The 24,939-nt window shown below is 40.5% G+C and overlaps 1 protein-coding gene across 1 annotated transcript in view; it reads left to right on the forward strand.

Moving 5' to 3' along the window:
- Nucleotides 1–1,667: 1,667 nt before the first annotated feature.
- Nucleotides 1,668–24,939, forward strand: part of ADAMTS19 (ADAM metallopeptidase with thrombospondin type 1 motif 19) — a gene marked incomplete at both ends in the record, with an annotated part of 133,456 nt that continues 110,184 nt past the window's right edge. Inside the window, 2 exons of the mRNA XM_084278841.1 lie at nucleotides 1,668–1,752; nucleotides 2,792–3,405. Of these exons, the coding sequence (XP_084134967.1) occupies nucleotides 1,668–1,752; nucleotides 2,792–3,405 (699 nt within the window). The remainder of the gene's footprint in view (nucleotides 1,753–2,791; nucleotides 3,406–24,939) is intronic.

The following is a 24,939-nucleotide window of genomic DNA, read 5'->3' on the forward strand; positions in this document are numbered from 1 at the left end:
ACATATATTCTGATTTGTTTTTTAAAAATATATGATTGGAATCTGTATCTAGCATTGTACAATAGATTATAAATCACATTTTATAGCATTTCCTGATGAGTTTTGAGAATTTTGGTTGTGGAAAGGCTGCAGTATCAGGCCTATTATCTAACTTCACTGTAGATTATTATGTTTGTTGTAGTTTACTTGTGAAACAAAGCTTTGCATTTCATTCATAATCTAATTATCAGGCAAACACTAGTTTGCAGCCTTTGGAAAACTCCACTCTTCCTAAAATGTTTAGATGTAAATCCGTCATCTTGTTTTTATTAAGTCTCTCTGATTTTGCTAAGTGCAAATTTGCTCAGATGAAAAAACAAAAAGTAATAAAAAGGACCACTGTATGGTAAACTTTTTCCTATAAAACCAAACAACTAATCAACAGTACTGTCTGAAGGTAGGTGAGAATACATGCCCATGCAGAACAGGTTTCGAGGAGCTATTGAGCACAACAGAGTCAGCTGCTAACCCCAGCTGCATCTGGCTTCTGTGGACTCTAAAAATGGGTTTTATTTGGAACACTAACATGTGATTTTTGTTTGTTTGTTTCACTTTTCATTTTATACAACTAACTTTTCAGACAGAATTCTTGCAACTTTGTAGCTTGGGCTCATTGGCACAGATGGCTTTCCTCTCCACACTGGGCTGCTCTGCTTTCCCCCAAGGCATAGTGGTCACCTTTGACACCAGGCACAGTAGGTAAAGCAGAAGTTATGGTAAGAAAGCAGGCTTTTAGAGGGAGGTGTTTACCTGTTGCTCCTGTGGTTTACGCTGATGTTAGATCTGCAGTTAGAGCTTTTGCTCGACTCAAACCTTCCTCTGCCGACTAAGACTGGGGTGGGAAGCGACGGGTTCGCACGGAGGGCTGTGCGGCAGAGGCAAAAGGAGTTTAGAATCAAATTACACACAAACCAGGGAGAAATGGTCAATCTCTGCTGCTCTTGAATTCGAGCCAAACGCTGCGGATCACGCCTTGTTGGCTTCGGGTATGAGAGAAGCCCTTCCGGCTGCCGGGTCGCACGCGGCGTGGGCCACTGCGCGGCCGCTGCAGGCGGGCCGGGTGCGAAGCGCGGTCTCCTAAGGACCGCGCAAGGTGCTCGCGGGGCACGGGCGGGCTTCGGCCGCCAGCGGAGTCGGCCGAGCGCCCGCCTGCGGCGCGGCGGCAGGACTGAAGCGGGGGTTGGGTGGGGGAACGAAGGAAGGGGGGCCGCGCCGGGTGCCCGGGCGGGGCGGGGCCGGACGGGACGGGGCCTGGCGCGTTCCGCCCCGTGGGGGCGAGTGGCGGGCGGGGGCAGCGCGGTCGCAGCCGCCGGGGCGCAGCTGCCCGCCCGCCGCTGGGCGCTGTGTGCGCGCACGGGCCGCGCTCCTGCCTGCCTGGGCCCACACGCGCGCACGCACACACACGCATCTCCACACCCGCCGTTCGCTGCGCTCCCCGCGCTGCCAGGGCTGCCCGACCGCCCCGTCGGGACGTGCGCTTCGTGGTCTCCCGCGGTTCCTCTGCGGGCGCCCAGGTGGCTGCACCCCGCGGCACTTCCCGCCCGGCCGCATTTGGCACAGCCCCCCTTCCCCCCACCACCACTCCCCCTCCCCGTCCTGCCCGCTGGCGTCCCGCGGGCGCAGAGCCGATGGGGATGGGCGGGAGGATGCGCCTAAGCCGCGTCTGCTGCGTTTTCTACCAGCTGTGCGTGCTGTCAAGCGGGCTAGCCGCAGGTAAGTGCGCGCCTTCCGCGGGTCTGGGCCGAGCCTTGGGGCGGCCTCCGTGCCCCGCCGGCTGTCGGTAGCCGGTACCTGACCGTTGTAAGCGCCCTAACCGCCGTGCCCGTCCCCTGCAACCGATGCGTTATCAGATAATTCGTGCCTCTGCTGTGGGGGTGAATTTCATTGTGCTCGTCTGTACAAGGTATAGATTCTCTTAGGCAGCCCTGTCTGTCATCTCAGCAGGGATATTCCTAGCGTGCGTGGGATGAATGTGTACATAAAACACTGCCTCCTGTTTCAGGATGGCAGTGGTTGTGTGTGCTCATGTTTACAAACATAATGCTGCCAGACTGGGAAATTTGTGGTTAAATTTTGATATGGTGTATGTAATATGCAGACATCTCTAGTAATTAACATGCAGTTTGATTATAGTGATGATACAGTATGTGCATACATCAGCTACTTGTACATGCACTTGAAAATGTGTGGCCGTGGGGTGTGTGCGCATTTGCCTGCACTTTTGAAGTCAAAGTGCTTCTTGTGAAACATGTTGAGAGCAAGGTTGAAATTTTAAATTCTTTTTTTGTTTGTTTTTGGTTCAGGTTTTCCCTGGTAAAATAACATACTTTTTTTTAGTGGTATGTAAATATTTCGGCACTCTGTCTAAGTGCTGAAAGTTTTGTACAGCTCTCCTTGCATGGAGGTGGTGGTCATGAAGAATGTCCCCAGCCACCCGTACAAACACAACTTCTGCCCAGGTTGAGCTCCAGCTCTGCCTCAGTGCTTCCCAGGGCCGCGGTGTGTCCCAGGGCCCGAAGTCCCAGGTCCCTGAGCAGACGCAGAGACACCTAGCGGCTGGCCCGCTTGCCGTCTGCAGGGGTAGGGTGAGAAGGGCCAAATCCAGCCCACAGTGTGTTTGGGGTGGCGTGCTTGGTGGGCCAGGAACCAGGAGAATTGTGTCGCGGCAAGCATAGGGTAGGTTTCTGGCAGGTGCTGTGAGCCACTGGGTGCTGCACTCGTTCACCTAAAGCATCTGCTGGCCTTCCTGCAGGTCTCCATGCTTCAGAAGAAACTGAGGAGTGGGAGATCGTCTTCCCTGCGCTGTGGAGCCGGGGCCAGCAGGAGCCGGTGGGTGGCAGCGGTGGTGGAGGGGGCTGCAGTGTTGACCCCAGCTGTGGGAACCGGAGCAGCAGCACCCTCAGTGCCCCCGTCACACCTAGCCAAGTGGCCGGCAGTTCCCGGGAGGTGCGTTCAGTCTCCTACTCAGTGGAGGGGCAAACGCAGGCTGTGGGGGAGGCAGCAGAGGAAGACAACACTGAGGATGAGTATGAGTCTCAGGAGTTTTACCACTGGTCACCCCTGCCCCAAGGATCTGGTGCTACCGCTCAGTTGCCACCACCACCGTCACCACCGCCACCACCTCCAGCAGAGGACAGAGATGAAGTGCTCCTGAGGATCCCAGCTTTTGCTCGAGAGCTCTACCTGCTGCTCAAGAGAGACAGCCGCTTCCTGGCTCCTGGCTTTGCTGTGGAGGAGCGGCTTCGGGGGGAGGGCAAGAGCCCACCCGGTGCTACACAGTTACAACCCGAGAGAGCTTGTTACTACAGTGGTGCTGTCCTCCGCTACCCAGGCTCGTTTGCCTCCTTCAGTACCTGTGGTGGATTGGTAAGATGACCTTGCATGCAGGGATAGCACCAAGGTCTCTATCTAAGTATCAGGTTCATCTGCAGCTTTTCATTCCCGTCCCTTCCCTTGTGGTCTTTCTTTCATATCCTCTTGGGTCCTGTCTCTGTACTTATTCTCATCTTTAACCATTTTGCCATTCATACTTTTATTATTCCACTCATCTTTTTTCTCAAATCATATTTCTCTGTTTACCTTAGAAAGTTTTGATGTTCTTTGTCCCATTTCCAGATACACTTTTGTCTCGCAGTCCCATACTTCCGTCTTCTAGGTCTCTCTCCTTTTTATTCTTATGCCATTATTTCTTCAACTTTTCTCATCTTCAACTGTAATTTTATCTTGGTCTTTGTTGTTTGCCTGTAATTAGTTGCCTCCATGCTCAGCCTTCTTCCTTTTCCCTGTATCAACATCTCTCATCCAGTCCATCTGTAATCCATTTGTTCTTCCTTCCCATCCTATGTTTTAAAGTTACCATTCTCATCTATGCTATCTTCCTTATCTTCTGCTTCTCATTTTTCAGACTCTTCAGTCCTTTCTACTTCTACCAATATTTTACATCTGCTTTCTTATCTTCGTTATTCCTTTTCTTTCATTCCTCTAATCCCTTTGGCCTTTCTTCTCTGTCTCACAAGTTCCCACCTGTTACCTGGGTTTGGGACTCCATACCCTTCTTTCCTTTCAAGTTCCTCCATAGAAGTATGCAATGAGTATGTTCTCAGCAGAACTGTTAACACAGTCAGACCTTTTGAATGGTTATTACTTCTGTGGCATACCTCCCTTATTTAAAACAAATTTCACCTGCTATAATATCTGTTGAATCAGTTGTGATTTTTACCAGATAAAGAGCAGAACTGGGCACACTGACAACAGCAGTGGTGGTCCAGTGAGCTGCAATCCCAGAATATTTGGGGGTGGATGGAAAGAGTAGAAAGCAGCTGGGATGATGTAAAATGCTGGCAAGATTTAAAACAAAAACAATTATTGCAACTATTGTTCTCATATTGGTCCTTTATATAACATCATAAATGCACACGCCTGCAGCACTTTACAGAATACAGAATATAAACAGTAATGGTGCTAGGGAGAGCTAACATCATCATGGCCCTGGCTAGATCAGTGTAAATCACCACCATCGTATGATAGATGTTCTGAATCAAACATCTGACTTGTTCCTTTGTTGATTTGTGAAGATGCCTGCCCAATATTTTATTTGCATGGTCAGATTTTGACTGCTTATTCATTTGCCTGTATGGACCTACTCAAAAGTCAAATCCCAACCTGAACGTGGTGGAGAGGGAACATGTATATATTGACACTGAACTAAATATTTGCCTTCACTCCTACAAAACGAAACTGCTAATTTTGACAGAACTCTTAAGTGGTTGGCATCTCATAATTGAATTTTTGTCACATTTTCTAAAGCATGGTAACAGAAGTAATTGTGGAGAAAAATATTGGAAGTCAACTGAAAGTGTTTAGAAGGCAATCAGGTAATGGATTTCTTAGTTCTGGGAAAACATTTGACTTCTGTAATCCTGTTCTTGTTAGAATTCTACTTCCTTCTACATTGCCTATAGATAAAATTAAGTTAGAGAAAATCTTTGCGAAGAAATTGATGGAGATAATTATCAGAAATGTCTGCTCAGAAGTGATGTATACTATTGCATATCTGTAATTCCTTTGACTTGATTTATAAATTGAATTTCACTGTTTAAATAGACCCCAGTTTCCCAGTACGTCCATTAGTAATTTTTCATTCAGTCAGACTTTTCCTAAGAGAAGCAGCTTGCTCCCAGCCTACTGTCTGTCAGTGTCCATGTGCCCAGATCATGCTCCCCATTTAGAGAGCTGCAGCTGAAATATAAACTATTCTATATATCTCCAATAAAATTGGAAACCGTTGTCAGTGTTGACTGGTGTCATGATCCTCAACTGCATAGTCTTGTTTGCAGTGAAATAGTTAAAGCATCTGTTCTTCCTGAGAGTGTTGCTGCATCAGGAACACAGTTAAAAAAACTGCAGAGTGCTATTATGTCAAAGTTGTCATAACAAATCTTAGGTTATTTGTCATTCTTTTTTCAGTCATTGTTTGGGCTCTATTACATTTATAAGTTACACTGTTTCCAACAGTCTTGAAAAAACATTGTACATGCATTGCATATTCCACCATTTCCTCTAGGCCCTGCCCTGCAAGAAGAGCCAAGCAGTATTTCAAACTATATTTTCTAAGATACAAAAATGCATGAAACTTGAACCCGCAGATATTTTATTGTAGTTACCTCAATTACAATTTATTTTTTCATTTTGAATACAAAGAAATTTCGGAGGAAGTCTGGTGTGAATGTCTCAGATAAGCTCTCATTTCAAAGTTTTGCAGTGAGGATTGCTAGGCTGCATACACTTTGGAAGGCCAAACAAGTGAGTCCTAAATCCCTTAATATGCAACGTAGGTTCCGCTCAGCAATTTTTCTTTTCAGTGTGAAAAACAACATCTGTAATTAACAGCTTGTTAGTTGAACCTCTTATTTGTTGAGGAAAGTAACTGTAGTCAAACCACAGTGATTTTGCTGCAGTGAAGGCTTAAGAAAGGTAAAGACCCATAGGAAAAGTTTAGCCGTCATGGGCAGGGTACAGATGTGTGGCTGTTTCTGTTGGTGGTGTGAATTTTCAAGGCATGGAGGTCTATGCAGAAGCCTTTAACTGCTCCTTCTATACCAGAAAGTCAGAAGAATATTATTGCAGATTTTAGGCACCTTGTCCCCTTAAAGTGGGATTTAGATATATTTTAAATAGTTCACTGTTTGCAGTTGGGTAAAGCACAACATTAAAGCTTCCCCATATTTCTTATTCCACAGTTCTTGAGAGCTTCAGTAGTGTGTTTTTTCTTGAGCTGTTGATCAAAAGCCAGTATGGAGGGGTGATACTAGTGGGTTTCATAACATACTATGTTAATCATGTGAATATACAAGTGAAAAATGAGAACTCTATTCCCAGATAATCACTAACCACATTCTGACTGCCAGCATTGACTTCATTTGGCAACTTATTCTTGACAAATGAAGGAAAAATAGTTTGGGGAATATTGTCTAATCAAACTAAAGACTCTAGTCCATATACATGGACCATCTAGAAACTCCATCACTGTGACTGTGGTGTGATCTTAAGAGTTCACGTGATCAGTGGTGATGGCCCTCTCCAACTCCTTGGTAAAACACTTGTGGATTCTTTCATCCTTTTGTGGCACAGTGGGATTTGCTCTGAGTACATGTTGGGATTCTGCACTGGTGCTGCAGGAAGATTAATAAAGAGAGGTTTCCAAGAATTCTCCATCTACTGCCTATTTGTTCATCATTAGCCAAATACCAGGATGTAAGCAGTCCTGCTGGTGCCAACGAAACTGCTCTTCTGAAAGTTACGAACTGCAGAGTTGGACCATTAATTATTTCAGTGGTTGTTTCTACAGCTTGCTTGTGTTTTGCGATAACATTTGAAATGAGGAAAAAAAGCATGTCAAATGTTGTTGCATGGTATTATTTGTAATGGATAATATACATAACTTACAACTGGTAATTCTTTTAGAGTGTGCTGTAGCTGAAACTTACTGTGTACCAAGAATTAAGAAATCTGGCTGCTGGCTCTTTACCAACAATTGCTCTGCCACTAACATGGAAGTTGAAGTAGTCCCACTGCCTTGCCCCAAAGAGAGCTGTGAACAGAGCAAGTGTGTGCTTTGTCCCCTACTCCTTTCGTTTCAGAGAGGTATTTAATGTTTTTTTCTCAGTACTGAATTGGCTAGGTAGTACTATATGGCTCTGTGGTGGCAGGAAGGGGTTTCCCCAATGTTCTTTTTTTCTTTTTTTTTTTTTTTTAATTTTATTTTAATTGAAGCAGTATGTAATAAGTAGAGAACACTTAGGTAGAGAAATTATTTGAATGTCTTATATTGGAATCTCTTCTTATTCCTAAAGCACTGGACTATGATTAGACTGTTAGGAAGTGCAAGCAGTAGCGCAGGGGCTGGACAGGACAATGCAGCTCTATACAACTATGCTGTTCATCACAGCAGTAGCAGGTTGTCTACCAGAACATGTGCAGAGATCTGCGTAAACAGGCTGCAGTGGGTTAATTTACTGGGAAGGAGCTTGAATTCCTCTGTGTGGTTTTCTATTTTCACTGGGTATTAAGAATACAAAATGGTCAATAGGATATTTATAGTTGTCTGTATCCCTGAAAAGTCAGTGTCCGATTCTACTTGCAATGAAAATTAATGTGCATTTTCCCAGTGACTTGAGTGGGAATTAGTCTTAGCACATCTCCAATCTAATACAGAGAAAGCTCTCTCTAGTGAAGTGTATGGTGCTTTTGTTATGACACATTGCTATTAACAAGCCGGCATTCAAAATTCTGATCAATTGTTTATAGACAGGTGATCACAGATTTACTCCACCTGGTACACATACATTCAAAGAGCACTGTCCAAAGCAGTGCTGCTAGCATCAGCAGAGGAATAGACATCAGTAGTTCTTTGCCTTGCAGAGATAGGCCAGATATCTTTGAACAGCAACATTTTATCAGATACTTTTGACAGTAATGTCCTACTTAACTAAACTAGGATGTGAAAAAAGCTATGTGCCACTTTTGGCTAAGATAATCTTTGTATGGTACTTTTGAAAAAAACCCAAAACAAACCACGCTGAAGCACCTTTACAGGACATGTATGATTTTTTTTTTCCAGACACAATTAGTTTTTGAAGATTAGTGCTGTTAATTAATAGGAAACTACACATGGTGGATTCCAAATTTTTATACCTCTCCATAGAGAATAGTCTGACTTTACAGGTTGCACCAAAACAGAGTGAAATAACAGAACAATAGTAATAAAAGTATTTCCTGTATTCCTAAAATTCTGAGGTAATTTTTGAAGCTAATCTTTATTTTGATGTCTTTCCTTTTAGAGGAGGATTTTAACCACAGTGTTTCAACATTTTTGTATGAGTAAACTGCCAATGAATATAGTTCTTAGTTGTACTTCCTAGTCTTTCCTGTAATGGAGCAGTGTTTGACATGGCAAGTACTACCTGAATTTTTTAACATCTTGGAGAATTTTTGAGAGCTGTACTGAACTTCTACCTTTTGGCTGTACAGCTTCTTTTAGTGGCAGTGCAATGCTTAACCTTTCCTGGCATAGCATTAAACTGATTGGGAATGCATAGATTGTTTGCATTTAGTGTGAGTAGTGAAGATGATGTTTGCTTTGCAGTGCACATGCAAGATAAATCCTTGCTTTTCTGGCCATCCCTGCTTTTCAGGGAGTCTTGAACCAGGCTGTCACCAGCAACTCATGAGTTGACTGAGATTTCTTAATAGGCTCCCTGCTTTGATCAGGGTGGAGGATGACTACCTGATTACATATCCTGGACCACACAGCACCAACATAGAACCCTGAAATGGGTTAAGTACCAAACTGCTTTGTCAATGTCAACCAAAAATAGTACCCCTGCCTCCCCACTTCAGTGATGTTGCAGTTACACATCAGTATTGAGTAACTTTCATACCAGTTTCCAAAAACAATTTGAGGCAATTACAGCTTCTTTTGTGCTAAGGGTAAGCATTACAAAACAGATCACCAACAATTGTTCATAAAAGGGGAAAGAAAATAAGAATGTTAGTAATTGTCATGGTCCGTTTCATACATATACAGTAAAGTTTGCATTGGAGAGTGGGTATTATAAAATTGAATGGGGTTATCCTTAAAGGCTGCCAGGATGAAATTAAGTACACACCTCTCTTCTACACATGCAGTTTCCTGGGATACTTGAATGAGAGAGGACACACACAAGCAGTAAAATATGTATTTGAATCCCCTTTGAAAAAAAAATAATAATAATGGGGCTAACTCAAGACACAAATATGTGGGAAATCATAGGTAGGTTTATTGGAAATTTTTTCAGCTTTATTTCTTAGCACACAGCCTATGGTTGCATTCCAAGTTTGTTAAATAATACTTTTCTGAGAGGAACTGAAATAAATTTGAGTGATGCTATACTGAGACATCACAGGTTCAAGTTTTGCTTTGTTCATTTTAACTTATGCCTTATTCGTGTTTTAAATATCTTTGAATGAGCATTATAAAGGTTGTCATCAGTATAAATAGGTGGGCAAAGTAAGGTATGAGTGGAAGTGTAAACTCTGAACAGAGAGCAGCTTTACTCTGTTATGAAAGCGTGTTTGCAGAAGAAACAAGCTCTGCTGGGAAATTTGGGCTTCTTCACCTCTGCATAAGCAGGGAGAACCAGTGAAATCTGGTGGTGCTCCTGGGAGAATACTTTCAATGTATGTGTGGAGTCTGAGCAGGGCTGTTCCTCCTGGATTTAGGTGGCAGCGGAGAAAGGAGAGCAGCCAGGCTTCAAGGAAGTCTGGCCACCAACTGAACACAATGAATCGTAAACATGAGGTTAGTTAGGCGTGATAAGGCACAGATGCATCTTCCTTCAGCATAGATTTACCTGGGGTTTTTTTGTTAACCTCTGTTACGTTAAAGTCTTTTCATTATAATCTCACCTTGAACATCTAAGCATAACTGAAAACACAGTAGAAATGCCAGAGAAAATTGAAATCAAGAAATTGATTGTGGCCAGCAAGAGTAACCAGCACGTATGTGCAAACAAAGCACTATTAACAAACATTATTCTGTGCAAGCAGCAAGTTAATTGCAAACAGAACTACTACATATTGTTTATTTTATTTTTTCATAAACAAAAGGAGTGCTGGAGATAGCATCCTTTTAAACATTTAGCATCATTAGGAGCCATAAACCAAAGAAGAGTTATGTAAAGATAAGAGACTAAAAACTTTGTTTCTCTTTTGCTTGTTGAGCTCTGATGCTGCAGTCTGTTGCGGTTTTCGCCGTTCCGGATAAAACATAGTTTGGAATTTGGTTTTGTGTATCTGAGAATTCTTGATAGTGGTAAGAAGGATAAGTTTTTTAAACATAGGAACAGTAGTGTTAATTTAAAGCTGAAAGATTTTGAAAATCAGTTTCAATTTCATCTGCGATTACATTTGAACTATAACGATCTCTGTTTCCTTTAATATTAAACACTGTGGCATGTTATGTGAGATGTTGGACCAAGGTGCCTCAGACCATGTGGTAATGATTCTCTCCTCCTAACAGCTATCCTATAATCATGCAATCACTCCATCATGAGAGAGGCTTGATTTGTGATTCTAATCCTGTTTATAATAGCCTGCTATTGTCCTAAAGTGCTTAGTTTCAATAGAAATATTACTTTTGCAATATATTTCCAAGCCACAAGTAGAAGTAAGAAATGTGCTATCTCCAGAGTTACCATACTTTTTTTAAAAATGAGACTTGTGAATCACTTAAGGTCTCTACCCATTGTAATTAAGAATTATGAAAGTATCAAGGTTATTTTGCAAGATACAGAAGTGAGATGGTAAATGAGAGAGATGGGGTGTTGCAGATGAAGGAGTTTGATATGATTATGATTAAGTCAATTGAAAATTTTTAATAATATAAGATAAGTCAAAGGTTAAATTTTAGTAGTGATTGAGCGACTGATTTGAAAGTTTTATGAGTAATTCAGTAAAATATGATCAAAACAGCAACTTAATTACAGATTGAAAGATGACATGATTCACACTAACTTGCTATAAAGTATCTTAAATTAAGATAGATGCAAGCAAAGAAACAGAAATATTTGGTCCCAGTGATACATGCCACCCACACACCTAGCTGAAAATACATGTATTTAAACACAGATATAAACAGAGAGGTGGATGAAGGAAGCTAGCTTACAATTAAAATTTCCCTCTTCAAATTCAGAGTAAATACAAAGCATCAGCATTCCTTGACAGGTGATAATTGAGACTGGGAAGGCTGGCTTTCACCCTGGTAGATGATTTTAGTAAAGTCTGCATCTGAGAGGTGTCTCTGGTGTGTGGGGATTGGAGAAGGGGTGGGTGAGCAGTGAAGGGTATCACTGAGAGATATTGGTGACAGCCCTTTGCAATCCAGGAGAGCTCCGAATGGCCTCGAATTAGAATTGCTATTTACAGGGTCCGAGATAATTGACTTCTGTCAGGTACTTTTCCACTACACTCCAGCTTATTATGATGAGATATTCTGGTACTTCCACCAGTTGTGCAGACTCAGAAGATTTCAGTCATCTACCTTTTTGGGCCAGGGCTCAGGCACAGGTATACTAGGTTGTCAGCAGGTGATTGATATTCACTATTGCTCCCAAGCAATGAGGGAACCAAGCAATTGTGGTTGACGCTATGCCTTGAGGCTACCTCTGCCAGGCAAGAAAGGAGGGTAATTGTGGTAGGTGATTCCTTCTTAGGGGAATGGAGGGCCCCATATGCAGACCTGACCCAACCCACAGGGAGGTGTGCTGCCTCCTTGGGACCCAGGTCAGGGACATCACCAGAAAACTTCCAGGTCTGGTCCATTCCTCTGATTACTACCCATTATTCAGGCAGGCAGTGATGTAGTCACTCAGGGTAGCCTACATGCTATCAAAAGAGATTTCAGGGGTCTAGGGTGCTTGGTTGAGGAAGGGGGAACACAAGTGATATTTTCCTCTACCTCTTCTGGTGAAGTGAGGGATTCAGAGCGGGCTAGGAGAACCCAGGATTTGAACAAGTGGCTAAAAGGCTGGTGATGCCACAGGAATTTTGGGTTCCTTGACCATAGGATAGTTTACTAGGTGCCTGGCCTGATGGCTGTGGACAGGTCTCACCTGTCTCCAAGGGCAAAGCAGATCCTAGCCCAAGAGCTCATGAGGCTCATTGAGAGGGCTTTAAACTAGTTATGAGGGGGGAAGGGGATTACAGGATGTTCACTGGGGTCGAGCAAGTAGTTCAAAGGTTTCAACTACAGTTTATGGGGGAACAGAGTAGAGGTCAGTGGGACAGGTATGGGCTTGGGGATGTTGTTCTAGGTGATAGCAGCGAAAAATCTCTGGATTGTCCTGCATCCCTTTAGTATACAGACACTAAAGTATCTAGCATGTAATATGTGCAGCATGGGAAATAAACAGGAAGAGTTGGAGATCTTTGTGCAGCCACAAGGCCACAGTCTCCTCACGATCACAGAGATGTGGTAGGACAGCTTGGATGACTGTCATGCTGTCATGAATGGCTGTGTGCTTTTTAGGAAAGACAGGCTAGGGAGGCAAGGTGGAGGAGTTGCACTTTATGTGAGAGAGCGGCTGGAATGTATAGAACTCCACCTGGAGGGAGGGTGATGTAGCAGTTGAGAGCTTGTGGGTGATAATCAAGGGACAGGCTAATATGGGTTGTTGTGGGTGTGTACTACAGGCCCCCTGATCAGGAGGAGAAAGTTGATGAAATCTACAAGCAGCTAGAAGTAGCCTCTCAATCCCAGGGGGACTTCAGCTACCCAGATATTTGTTGGGTAAAGAACAGGGCCAGTCATGCATGGTCCAGATGGTTTCTGCAATGTGTTGGAGATAACTTGCTGATACAGATGATGGTTGAGTCGATTAGGGTAGGGTGGAAATGAGGTTGGCAAAGGACATAAAGGATAATAAGGAGGGGTTTTTTTAAGTATGTGAACAGTAAGAGGAAGACTAGCAATAATGTGGGTCCCCTGCTGAGGAGGTGTCCTGGAAAGGTGGAGATACTGAATGCCTTCTTTGCTTGTGTCTTCACTTCAAAGACTCCCCCTTGGAACTCCTAGACCCTGTAGGGAAGAAAGAGAGTTCAGGAAATGGAGAGCTTCCCTCTGGTTGAGGTGGGGGTTGGATGGCTCTATGTATGTTAAGGGAGATGGCAGAGGTGATTGGTGAGCCACTATCGTCTTCAACAGGTCTTGGAGAACAGGAAAGGTGTCTGAAGACTGGAGGATAGCCAGTGTCACTCCAGTCTTCAAAAAGGACAAGAAGGAGGATCCACGTAACTATAGGCCAGTCAGCCTCACTTCTGTCCCTGGAAAGGTGATGGAACAGCTTGTTCTGGATGCCATCTCCAAGCAATTGTAAGAGAAGAAGGTTATGAGGAGTAGTCAGCATGAATTCACCAAGGGGAAATCGTGCTCAACCAACCTCGTAGCTTTCTACGATGTCACCACTGGCTGGGTAGATGGAGGGAGAGCAGTGGATGTCATCTACCTTGACTTCAGCAAGGCCTTTGATACTGTCTCCCATGACATTTTGATAGCAAAGCTGAGAGAGCATGGGATAGATGAGTGGACAGTGAGGTGGGTTGAGAATTGGCTGTCAGACCGAGCTCAGAGGGTAGTGATCAGTGGAGCAGAATCTGACTGGAGACCTGTGACAAGCGGTGTTCCCCAGGGGTTGGTTTAACATCTTCTTTGACAACCTTGATGTGACAGCCCTCAGCAAGTACACCAATGCAAAGATGGGAGGAGTGGCTGACATGCAGGAACACTGCACTGCCGTTCAGTGAGACCTGGACAGGTTGGGGAACTGGGCAGTAAGAGACCAGATGAGGTTTAATAAAAGCAAGTGTAGAGTCTTGCACCTGGGAGGGAATAACCGCTTGTATGAGCACAGGCTGGGGGATGACCTGCTGGAGACAAGCTCTGAGGAGAAGGACCTGGGGATCCTGGTAAATGACAGGTTGGCCATGAACCAGCAGTGTGGCCTGGTGGCTAAGAGAGCCAATGGGATCCTGGGGTGCATCAAAAGGAACATGGCCAGCAGGTCAAAGGAGGTGATCCTCCCCCTCTACTCTGCCCTCGTCAGGACCCACCTGGAGTATTGTTTCCAGTTCTGGGCTCCCTGGTGTAAAAAAGACAGGGATCTCCTGAAGAGAGTCCAGCAAATGGCTACAAAGATAATTAAGGGACTGGAACATCTCCCCTACAAGGAGAGGCTGAGTGAACTGGAGCTGTTCAGCCTTGAGAAAAGAAGGCTGGGAGGGAATCTGATTAATGTTTATAAATATCTGAAGTGTGGGACACAGAGGGAAATAGCCAGCCTCTTTTCAGTGGTCTGTGGAGACAGGACAAGGGGCAATGGCTTCAAATTAGAGCACAGGAAGTTCTGCACCAATATGCAGAAGAACTTTTACACAGTGAGAGTGACAGAGCACTAGAATAGGCTGCCCAAGGGGGTTGTGGAGTCTCCTTCTCTGGAGATATTCAAGACTCATGAGGTCTTCTACCTGTGTGATCTGTCCTAGGAGCCTGCTTTGGCAGGGGGGTTGGACCCAATGATCTCTTGAGGTCCCCCCCAACCCCTACAATTCTGTGATTCTGTGAACAAGAGTGTCATGGTTCGAGCACAGATGTACCAGGATATTCCTGCGGCCAAGTGAGCAAGAATCAGGCATATGAAGGGACACCTTGACATTCTGGTCTGCTACTCAGCTATGTGATTCAGAAAAAAAAAAGGAGAAAATGTACCAAGCACCAAACAGGCCAAGGAAGTGGGTTTGCATCACTGCACTCGATAAGTCCATTAATGAGTAAAGTCCTGTGCAACCTGCTCTAGGTGATCCTGCTCTGGTAGGAGAGGTTGGACTAGATGATCTCTAGAGGTTCTTTCTAACCATTGTCATTGTGATACTGCAAGATAGCATGCAAATTACGCACATCTCTCTTTGCTAAGTGATAAAGAGAGCTACCACGGTAGAAAGGGATGAATTGAAGCCATTTGGATTTGGGGGAGAATGAGATGGTTACAGAAGTTATGTGGAGCATGTGCCTTTCCTTGGTGTGCTCAGGTATCTCTCACTGGTAACTTTAGGGACAGAGCATGGGGGACGGTGGGTTTGTTGCTTATTGTTTAGCAGAAGCTGCAATGTAATAGAAATAATGTGAAATATGCTAAGCACATGCCTCTGTGTAGTAAACTTTTGTAAACTAATAGACCAAAAAATCTATATTAGATTTAAAATTGGGTGTGTGTTGTGTATTGGTAGTTCAATTAACTGCTGTTAACTTGTCATTGCATGGACAATCAGGTCTGTGTGATTATTTCTCTTGTTTCTAATAATAACATAAATAAGCAAAGAAGTAGTATTTGAAAGGGAAAGAATCAAGAACAGTGTATTAATTGTAGATCAGTGCATTAAGAATGATAAATCAATACTGTAATGTTATTTGCTAATAATATATGCATCTGCATGTAAGTGAAAGGAAGTTACATTTTTGGAATACTCTGCTGTGAATGTTTTTCTTGGGCCTACTGGTACTTGAGTCAGAATTATTTTCTGAATGAATTTTGCATCCAAAAATGTAGAAATGTGCACAAAACTGCTTTGTGAAGTGATTTCGTTTCTGTATGATTATTCTCCAACAATTACAATGCTTGTTTTATTATCTCAGCTGTGCTACCGTACGTTCTCATTACCTGTCAGAAGTTTTAACCAGGTCAAGTCAGGTCAGGCTCATTTAGATAGCAGTATGTTAAGGAAAATGGAGATATTTCTGCAGGTGATGTTAATTCAGCTGGGAACAACTTTCTATCATGCAGTACAGAGTAAATGTCCTGTTTTGTCCCCTCTGCAGGTCATAAGGGGACACTGGCTGGGAGAAGTGCCCACATTATGGCTAGAGCCTTTATAGTAATGCCACCTGTTATGTAAGCTGCTAAATTGTGCTTCAGGTGTACTTAAACTTTTCAGCACTCTTTTTGTCAGCGGGAACACTTATTAGCCTGGCAACTGGGTTGCAACCTTGAAAACTGAGGTGTAACTCTGCTTTGAGGCTTCGTGTATGAACTGCTGACTGAGAGACAGGGAAAGCAGACAGACATAAGAGACCAAAAATTAAAACAAATTTTAAAAAAGAAAGCCGAATATCTGTTATTCTGGGATACAGCAGGGGGTGAAAGGTGCTTGGTATGTGCAGGCAACGTAAAACCAGGTTTGCACACGTATTCTCAGGAATTAATATTTAATCGTGGTCCTGCCTAATTTGTTTTCTAAAGATGCTCTTTAGGCATAAAGCTGTTTGGATCTGTGTTTCTCTTCTAAGATCTGAGTGACACTCTTCCAACAGGCAATTTTTTAAAATCTTCTGAGAATTTATGAGCTTGATGACAGTTAGGAAGTGGGAAGTTGTTTTATACCCAGGTACATCTCCAGACTCTTTTGCCCTTGTATGACATATGTGGATCTCACTCCAAATATTTAAGTAACAAACAAGGGGAGTGAGAGAACTAGAAGAGGGTTTATAGACTAAAATGGATACAATTATAGGTACAATAAATTTAGTTTTCCAATTTCTAATTGATAGTCTTAGCATGTTGCCCTTTTTCTGTCTGATCACATATTTCTTCTGTAGGAACTAGGAATCTATCTAAGGAAATGTAATAACAAAGATTTCTTCTATGTCCTTTAGTGATTTTTCTTGGGTTTTTTGTTTTGTTCCAATACAGTTCTTTGCATTGGAAATAATCCTGTACTTTCTTTCATTTTGGGTGATAAATCTTTTGTATGCTTCATGTAAACAGATTTGCTTAAAAGTGACCAGACTGATGGTACTTGGTTCAGTATGCTAATGGCAAAGCTAAATTCTGATCCCCATTTCTGAACATGTTGTTCCTAAACACATAAAACCAAACTCTCTAGCGCTATTTAAAAAAAGAAAATAGCTTTCTTCCAAATCTGATTTATTTTTTTCTTTCTGTTGAAATAACAGTTAGAGAAAAATATTTAGGTGCTTCTTTCATGAGAGTAGCAGAACTTTAGTTTCTGTGTTCAGCAAAAGGTAAACTGCTTTTTTTTCACCCAAACTGGGGAACAAGGATCTAGGCTTAGAAGTTAAAAGCAAAAAAACCCCAAGTAGTTTGGAGAAAAAATTAGATTCATTTCAGTTAGGAATGGAGTCATAGAAGTATATATTTTAAACTTTTTAAAGCAATGTGAATTTAATAATAATAAATTGTGAGTCTTATTTATTTCTCTTAAAGCCACCAGTTCTGGATTCATGTAACTCTAGATATAGAATTAAGGTTATATATGTCTAGCTTTAAAAAGCATAAGCATAAGTTTATTTTATAGATGGACTAACTTGATGTGTTGAATTATAGTTTTATTGCATAAATACAATTTCATTTTCTTTCTTGAATTACTGCTTTCCACAGTTACTAGTTCTGGCACATTTTAGAGTTTCATGAAGTGTTGCCTTGAATTAAATAGTCTTTGAATACAGTTCAATCCCTCTCTCAGAAGAAAACCAAAATAATAGAGTCATGGATAGTTATTTCAGTAAGGATTAGCAGAGATTAAATTTCTCTGTGGGCAATCATGGGTGGGTTTTGGAGCTGTGCCACATCTCTCTGTGTCTGCAATGAAAGCACATGGATTTTAACAGTGGTACCTCATTGGTATGCAGTATTTGAGTGTTTTACAGGGATGAATCAATGTAAACTTAGATCCCTTGTATTGGTCTTTCTGATACAGGTCTATGTGTTTTGTCTGACACAGGTTACATACATGGTTTCTAATATTTTCCATTTCAATCTGCATGAGATTCAAAGTAGAATGCTTTGTTTTCATGCTTTATTACATTTTTGCCTGTGTAAAATAGCATTTAAGATTCTGATTGGAACAAATCCAGGCTTGCAAAAAAAAAAAAAAAAAGAGCTAACGTAGTTTCATTAGGTACATCAATTTGATTTATACTTCAAAAGAGTGGCTTTTAGTCTTACCACAGGAAGTGCTGAAGTTACTCATATTACACCAAAATGCTCTAAAGAAACCTTACAAGCACTGAGCCTTTAATTGCAAGGATTTTCTTAGATGACATGTTTCCATAGGCATCTCTTTTTCTAGGACTAGTTATATTTAGCTATGCAAAGGCATTTTCTTATACAGAATTAATAATTACTTACGTGTTGTTATATGAAAAATTATCTGAAATATCATTACACCATTCCATTGTAAAGCATTTTTAACACTAGTTTTGTGGAATGCATTTTTTTTTAAATCCCAGCTTACTTTAAAAAAGCTGTTACATTCATTCTGTAAAAGGTATATGGTCGGGGTTGTTTTAGTTTTGTTTTTTAGTAGTAGATTAGTGATGATACTCCATATAATACAGCATGCACTTCTAGAACAAAAAGAAGTGATTGTTAACATCATGCTTCACTCTATTAGGACAACATGCTAGTCATAATTTTCAGGTTAGGTGGCTGTTTTAAAAATAGATTTATATGCCAGATCCATTTTAAATTGTGCAAGTAAAGGACTGTGTCGTGCTTGTTCAAGGATAATTGTATCTTGGTTTTCAGTCTGATTACAGTTTATTTTATTGGTCTGTATTAATCATCTGTGGTTGGTTCAGCACGTTGCTCTGGAATACTTTTTGAAGTAAAATAAATAAAGCTTTCTGGAAGGCTTCAAGCAACAGCCAGGAAACATCTCTATTCATAAGTCACTTGGTGCATGCACTGACAATAGAATTGAAGTCATACAACCACATAAAACATCTGTTTAATGTATGATTGTAGGGATCAAAATTTTCATAGGAATCAAGCGTTTGATATCTAGTGGAGTTTTTTGCCTTTGATTTGGCAGCCTGTGTAGTTGGTTAATGCTTTCTTCTGTAATGGTAGGAGCTTCCTTTAGTTTGTTTGGAAACTGGGCTTGAATCATCGTCAGCTCAGATCATAGTGTTTTTGACAATCCAAACTGAAGGCATGATGGCCCTTGTGAGTTGCTGTACTATTACTGTATCTTCCAGCTTCTTGAAACACAGGCCTATATGAAAATGAGAAGTCATAGAACCCCCCCAAAATGTAATTATTTAGCCCACATAAGGATAGATCAAAATGTGAAACCTGAAAAATTTTTGGGCCACCAATAAAAGAACTTCTTTACAAAAAAGGTTCTGATTGTAGTTGACCATTTAGAGCTGTGAGTACAGAAAGATTATGAGTTCTCTTTCTAGAATAGTAAATTTGATTTTAATTAAATTGTTTTCTGATTAACAGGATTTATTCATGATTAATCAAGAATCTTGATTAATTTATAAAATGTGTATGTTTTACTATCACAGCAATATAATTCATCTAAATTGAAATCAATTTAGGTGAAATATAGTATTATGCTTTATTGACCTGAACAGTTTGAAAGTTTGGAGGTTTGCATCCATTAAATAATTTTTCTGTAACAACAACCTCATTTGTCTTCCCTTTTAATATTCAAAAATTGATAAAGTCTATTCTGATCCTAACCATAATGTAGTTACTTTCTTACTGTAATATCATGGTTTGATTATAGTTGACATAATGACAATGGCTTTGAAAGAGACATAGGATGGTCTTTAATATTGTTTTTTTCAAAAAATAATAACTACTTAATGTTAGGCAAATTTTGGGGGCAGGAGATGACTATTAATTCAGTTTATGTCATTGAAATAAATGGGCAAACTTTTTAAGCTGAGGTAAGGAGTAGGAGCAACTGAGTGGACAGAGGAACAATCACAGAGAAACCAGTAATACATTGTGCATTGGGTTGGCAGAAAAAGTGGTGTTTTCTTTTTTGACAGTCATGGTTGATATGTAAATCTCTATTTATTAAGCATCTCATCTAACGCTGAAATACGTTTGTTTCCTCAAGAATTTCACTGTATGCCTTGTGCATAGTTATGGATATTCTGCACATTTAATAGCTGCACCATTGTCAATGGCTTGTCAATAGCTGTCTCTTCTTAGTGCATAGTTACCTGGAGGAAATGCATACAACACAGTTTTTTAATTTAAATTAGTTTACAAATTCAGCTTTTCAGTGTGTCTTTAACACAGTGTGTCTTGAAAATAAGTTTTAAATTGACTGCCACATACATAATGTAAAATTTCACTTCCCATTTCTGCAGTGGCTTGTAGGATTTGGATCAGAAATGCTCATTTAATTTTTAAATTTTATAGTCACCTGTGCTAAGAGTAGTAGGGTTTCTATACCTCATTAATTTCTGGAGTGCTGCATACAGAAAATAACTAAGAACATGCATATGTTAAGTCTGCATTTCTTAGTTTCTAGTTTTTAAGCATAAATCTTTAGATCTTAATGATTTTGAATTTCTGATTTTAAAGATATTTCAGTAGAACACTCTCCTTGAGTGAACATGAAACTGTATGTGAAAGAAAATGTAATTTCACGTACTGCAAATTCAAACCAAATCATGTCTATATGGTATAGTGTATCTCCCCTCTCCTTCCCCCTTCCTCCCCCTCCCCCACTCCCTTGTTTAAAGGATGTAGAGTCTAAACACTTGATAAGTTACTATATGTGTAGCTATGGAGAATGTGTATTTGGAATCTGGATAGCTGCAATATTGTAAAAAAACCTGTTTATTTACACAGTGATTTTAGCTGTGTAACACGGTAACATGAAAAAAAGGCATTTTGAGTATTTATGCTTTTGCCAAATTTTTTTCATGTATGTATGTTTGCATGCAACTGCAGTTTTTTGTTTTATAGATGTTGCAATTGAAAGCTAGGCTTTAAATTGTGGCTTACACCAAAGTTTTAAAATACAGCCACTAGTTTTGAATATCTCAGATTATTTCTATTCAGCATATACATACACACTCCTGAACTGAATACTAGTTAAGGATACATAAGCCTAAGTATCTTGGCCAAATTTATATTGCAAGTCAGTGACAGAACAAGATTAGAATTCAAAACTTAAAACAAAGACAGAGAAAAAGTAAATAATAGAATTGGACTAGAATTCAGAGATCAGGACAGTATCAACTTAGTACATCACTACATGTCCCCTTCATGAGAGGTGATGATGTGGTTGTAAGCAATGGCATAGATCAGCTGTTACAACCAGCAAAAACCAAATTCCAATTGACCAGAGTTGTAGGGATTATTCAGCCTTAAACTGAGAAACTACTGAACAAGCTGTTACATCTTTTAGAAATCATACATATAGAGAAATGTTTTCTTATTCCTGCAGCACTGATGATTTTTTTTTTAATACCTTAGACAAAGATGTTTGGGTAAACTTTCTTTCTGAATTTATGTTACACTTCAGTAGGATTATATAGATTTTTTTCATTGAGCTTTTTCTCTTTGTTTGCATATGTTCCTTTGTATACTGTGCTCCACCTACTGCCAACAAGGACCACCAGGTACATTTCGGCAGATGTGCTCAACGTCCATCCATCCACTCACCCACCCACCCACCTAATCGGAACCCCGTACTAGTGTAGGGGGTAAATCAGTCCCAGAGGCTGGATCTCTTCTGAATTTCATGAGGATCCTACTGATAACTATTCATTAGTATCCATTTATCCATATATGTATAAGTTGGATGGCACTAAAATGAGGTCACGTGAGATCCACATTTCCATTGTTCTGTGGCTTCAGTAAAGATGTTGGGCTCGTGCTGAGTATCTCTGTTCTTTATGTTTTTATCTGGCTTGTGTGGCTGGACAAAGAATGTCATCTCTCTTCAACCTCTGCAATTTCAAATTGTCCAAGGGTTACTAGTGTCTATAGTGCAAATCATTAAGTAACGGAATTATCTTCACGTGAAACATTGGGAATAAATTTCTGCAGGCAGACATGGTTGACTTGGTTGCCATGTAATTTTTAGAAAAGTGCAACAAGAATGGTACATTTAGTTTTAGGAGTGTAATTCATATTTGTTACATTTCTGTTTGAAGCATTTGAAAATAGCACCTGAATTGCTTTATGGTAATAGTTTACAATGAATTATTGTTAAAGGTACTTCTGTTACCTCAAACTGGAACAGATTAGACTTGTCTCAATGGAGAGAAAGAACAGCACACACACATCTAGTCCATGGGACAGCCTGTGTAGAGTAGTGATTGTTTATAAAAGTTTATGTAGTTGTTACAGGAGGAGTTAGCTTAAGAACTATAGGGTTTTGCTCAACACCAAGGTCCTATTTACTGCCTTTTAACATGTAATATTTTGAAATTTGAGTTAATTTGCACTAGTGACTTTGAATTTTGTTATTTATGTTTAAATTAAGCTGTGCCTTCTCAGTGTAAGAATTAAAAGGGTCTGTGTTGTAAAACATTGAGTCTCTTCCAGTGTTTTGACACAACTAATTTGACCAGAGCAAACTCAAATTAGACTATACTTCTGGGTAACTGCTGCCAAAAAAAGAATGTACAGTGTAGTTAGTTTACAATGTACTGCTGAGACAATAAATCTGTGAAAAGAATAAGTTATGTTTCATTTCAGTCAACTTCTTAGAGGCTGTTGCTTGGTTTGTGTTTTTTGTTTTTTTTTTTTTTTAAAGTGGAATCTATGAAGGTTTGTACATTATTTTGTAATGAACCTGCTGGCACATTACTTAGGAGAAACAATTTTCATTATTGCAAAATTGGAATTCTCCTATATCTAATGATCCTATCGTGTTTAACTGTTCTGAGCTTTCCCACTTAAATACTTAGTTCTCCACGTGAAGCTGGCTGTCTTTCAATGGAAGATTATCTTTGCTGTACATTGATGTTGTCATTCTGAAGTCCCACTCTCACAAGTTTGGCTGGCAGAACAAGAGAAAGGGTTTCAGTGAATTTTGCCTGGTTTTCAGTGTGACTTTTGTTCATATTAATCTGGAAAGAAGGCAGTGTTTTAGATAATAAAGAGGATATTCTTTCTGGTGATTCAGTGTTTTTGAAGGAGAATTCTTTAGCTGGAAAGCCCTGGTGAGTTTGTCATGACAAACCTGATCTGGATGCTTTTTATGAACAGGAGGTAAGATCAGAAGTAATACCTGAGAAAGTTTACCTTCTAATATCAGAAATTTTTCAACAGATTAACACTATTTAGGATCATTTGGATGACCAGATTTTTGCAGAGAATACAGCCTGTCACCAACTTCACAGCTGAAACTCAAAATGCATTTTCTTCGCTTAGCTGTATTGCAACAAAATGTCACTGAAGAACACAAGTCATTCAACAAGATAGGTTGCACATCACTGAATAACTAAAATTCAGACCCTGAAACTATTATGGGAAGCTTGTAGCCCGTGAGTTTGGAGCATGGCTGTGAAACAGTATTTTGCTGGTGAGATATTCTTACCACCACCTAAGTTTGCAGCTTCTACACCATTCTTCAGTAAGTTCAAAATGGAAATGTGTAGAAACTTGTACAGGCCAGATAAACAGTTTGCTTTTCTAGGTCTGTCAGGAAGAGCTTTCTCCAACATGAGATACTTAGATTTACAAGTAAAACTTTTTTTAAAAAAAAAAAAAAAAAGCTAGTGTAGCATATTGCAGACCTAAATAAACCAGACTGAGATTGAGCAAAAATTAATGTTGCTGTAGGGATTCTGTTTTGACAGTGCTTCCATATATGCAGTCCTGTTGAGTTTTTTTAAGGTATGACTTAAATGCACATGATTGATAATGGAACTGATTTAATTTTGAGTTGGAACTTAAAAATTAGAAGCATAATTCAGAAAGAATAGGAAGAAGTTGCAGTAGGATTAATAGATTTCCAAAGCATTTTTATGAAAAAATGGGTTTAAGAATTAGTTCTACCTGGTTCTTTTTGCAATATACTGTGTAAAATGTGATCTGTCTTAAAATGGTATTATTGAATGTTGCCTGGTAATCTTCAGATTGTACAGCTATACTAAATTGATTTTTAAATGAAACGATAGTTCATGTGTTTCCAGTTGGATTTCATTAATATGAAATGCTTTTTACATGTTAGCATTAATAAACATTCTTAAGATATTTTTTTGGGAAAAAAAATACATAATTGGCTGCCAAATTGTTAACATGCTACCATGTTATCACCATAGGTGATACAACCTACATCCTCCAGACTAACATGTACCTTGAACATCTGTTGACTTACAATGTCAGTTGAAGTAGAAGTGCGTGCTACCTTGCACACAGGCAAGATGCCAACAAGTAGCTGAATAGCAGTGCCTCATATAAAGAAATTATTTCTTGTGCCTCACGTCACCTGGAAGAAACAAAGGCAGTCTAGCAGGCCATAAGGAGAGAGACACCCTTTGGCAGTGGAGGCAGGCAAGAAGTATTGCTGGCAAGAAGTATAAGCCTGTGGGAGGTTTTAGGGTTGCAGGTCTGGATGTGGTGCATGTTGATAAGAAAGGCATTTGTAGGGTGCAATGGAAGAACTGAGATATACAGAGGGACATTAGGCTGCAAGATACAAGTTAATGTTCAGTTTGATGGGGGAAAGTTTAGCTGCATCAAAGCAGATAAAGACATCCTCGTGGATGTCTACAAACATGAATAAAAATCAATAGGTATTCCACAGTACTATCAGTTTCACAGTTGTGACTATATATCATGTGGCTTCATTTCCCCTGTTTCCAAGGCATGTTAAACTTGTCACAGCTTTAAGTGAGGCTGCCAACCTTGATTGTGAGATTGCTAGTAAATATTCTACAACATTGAATAATCTCCAAAGCTACAAATCTGTTGCCTTCTTTGTGTCCTGGTCACTGGATGTTACCAACAGTGTCTGTACACGCTTGAAGCGGTGGGATCACAGGACCAGTGTTTGTACATTGCTCTTAGTAAAGTGGGGGAA

This window comes from Gallinula chloropus, assembly GCF_964237585.1.
Source record: "Gallinula chloropus genome assembly, chromosome: Z".
In the NCBI taxonomy this organism is placed as follows: domain Eukaryota; kingdom Metazoa; phylum Chordata; class Aves; order Gruiformes; family Rallidae; genus Gallinula; species Gallinula chloropus.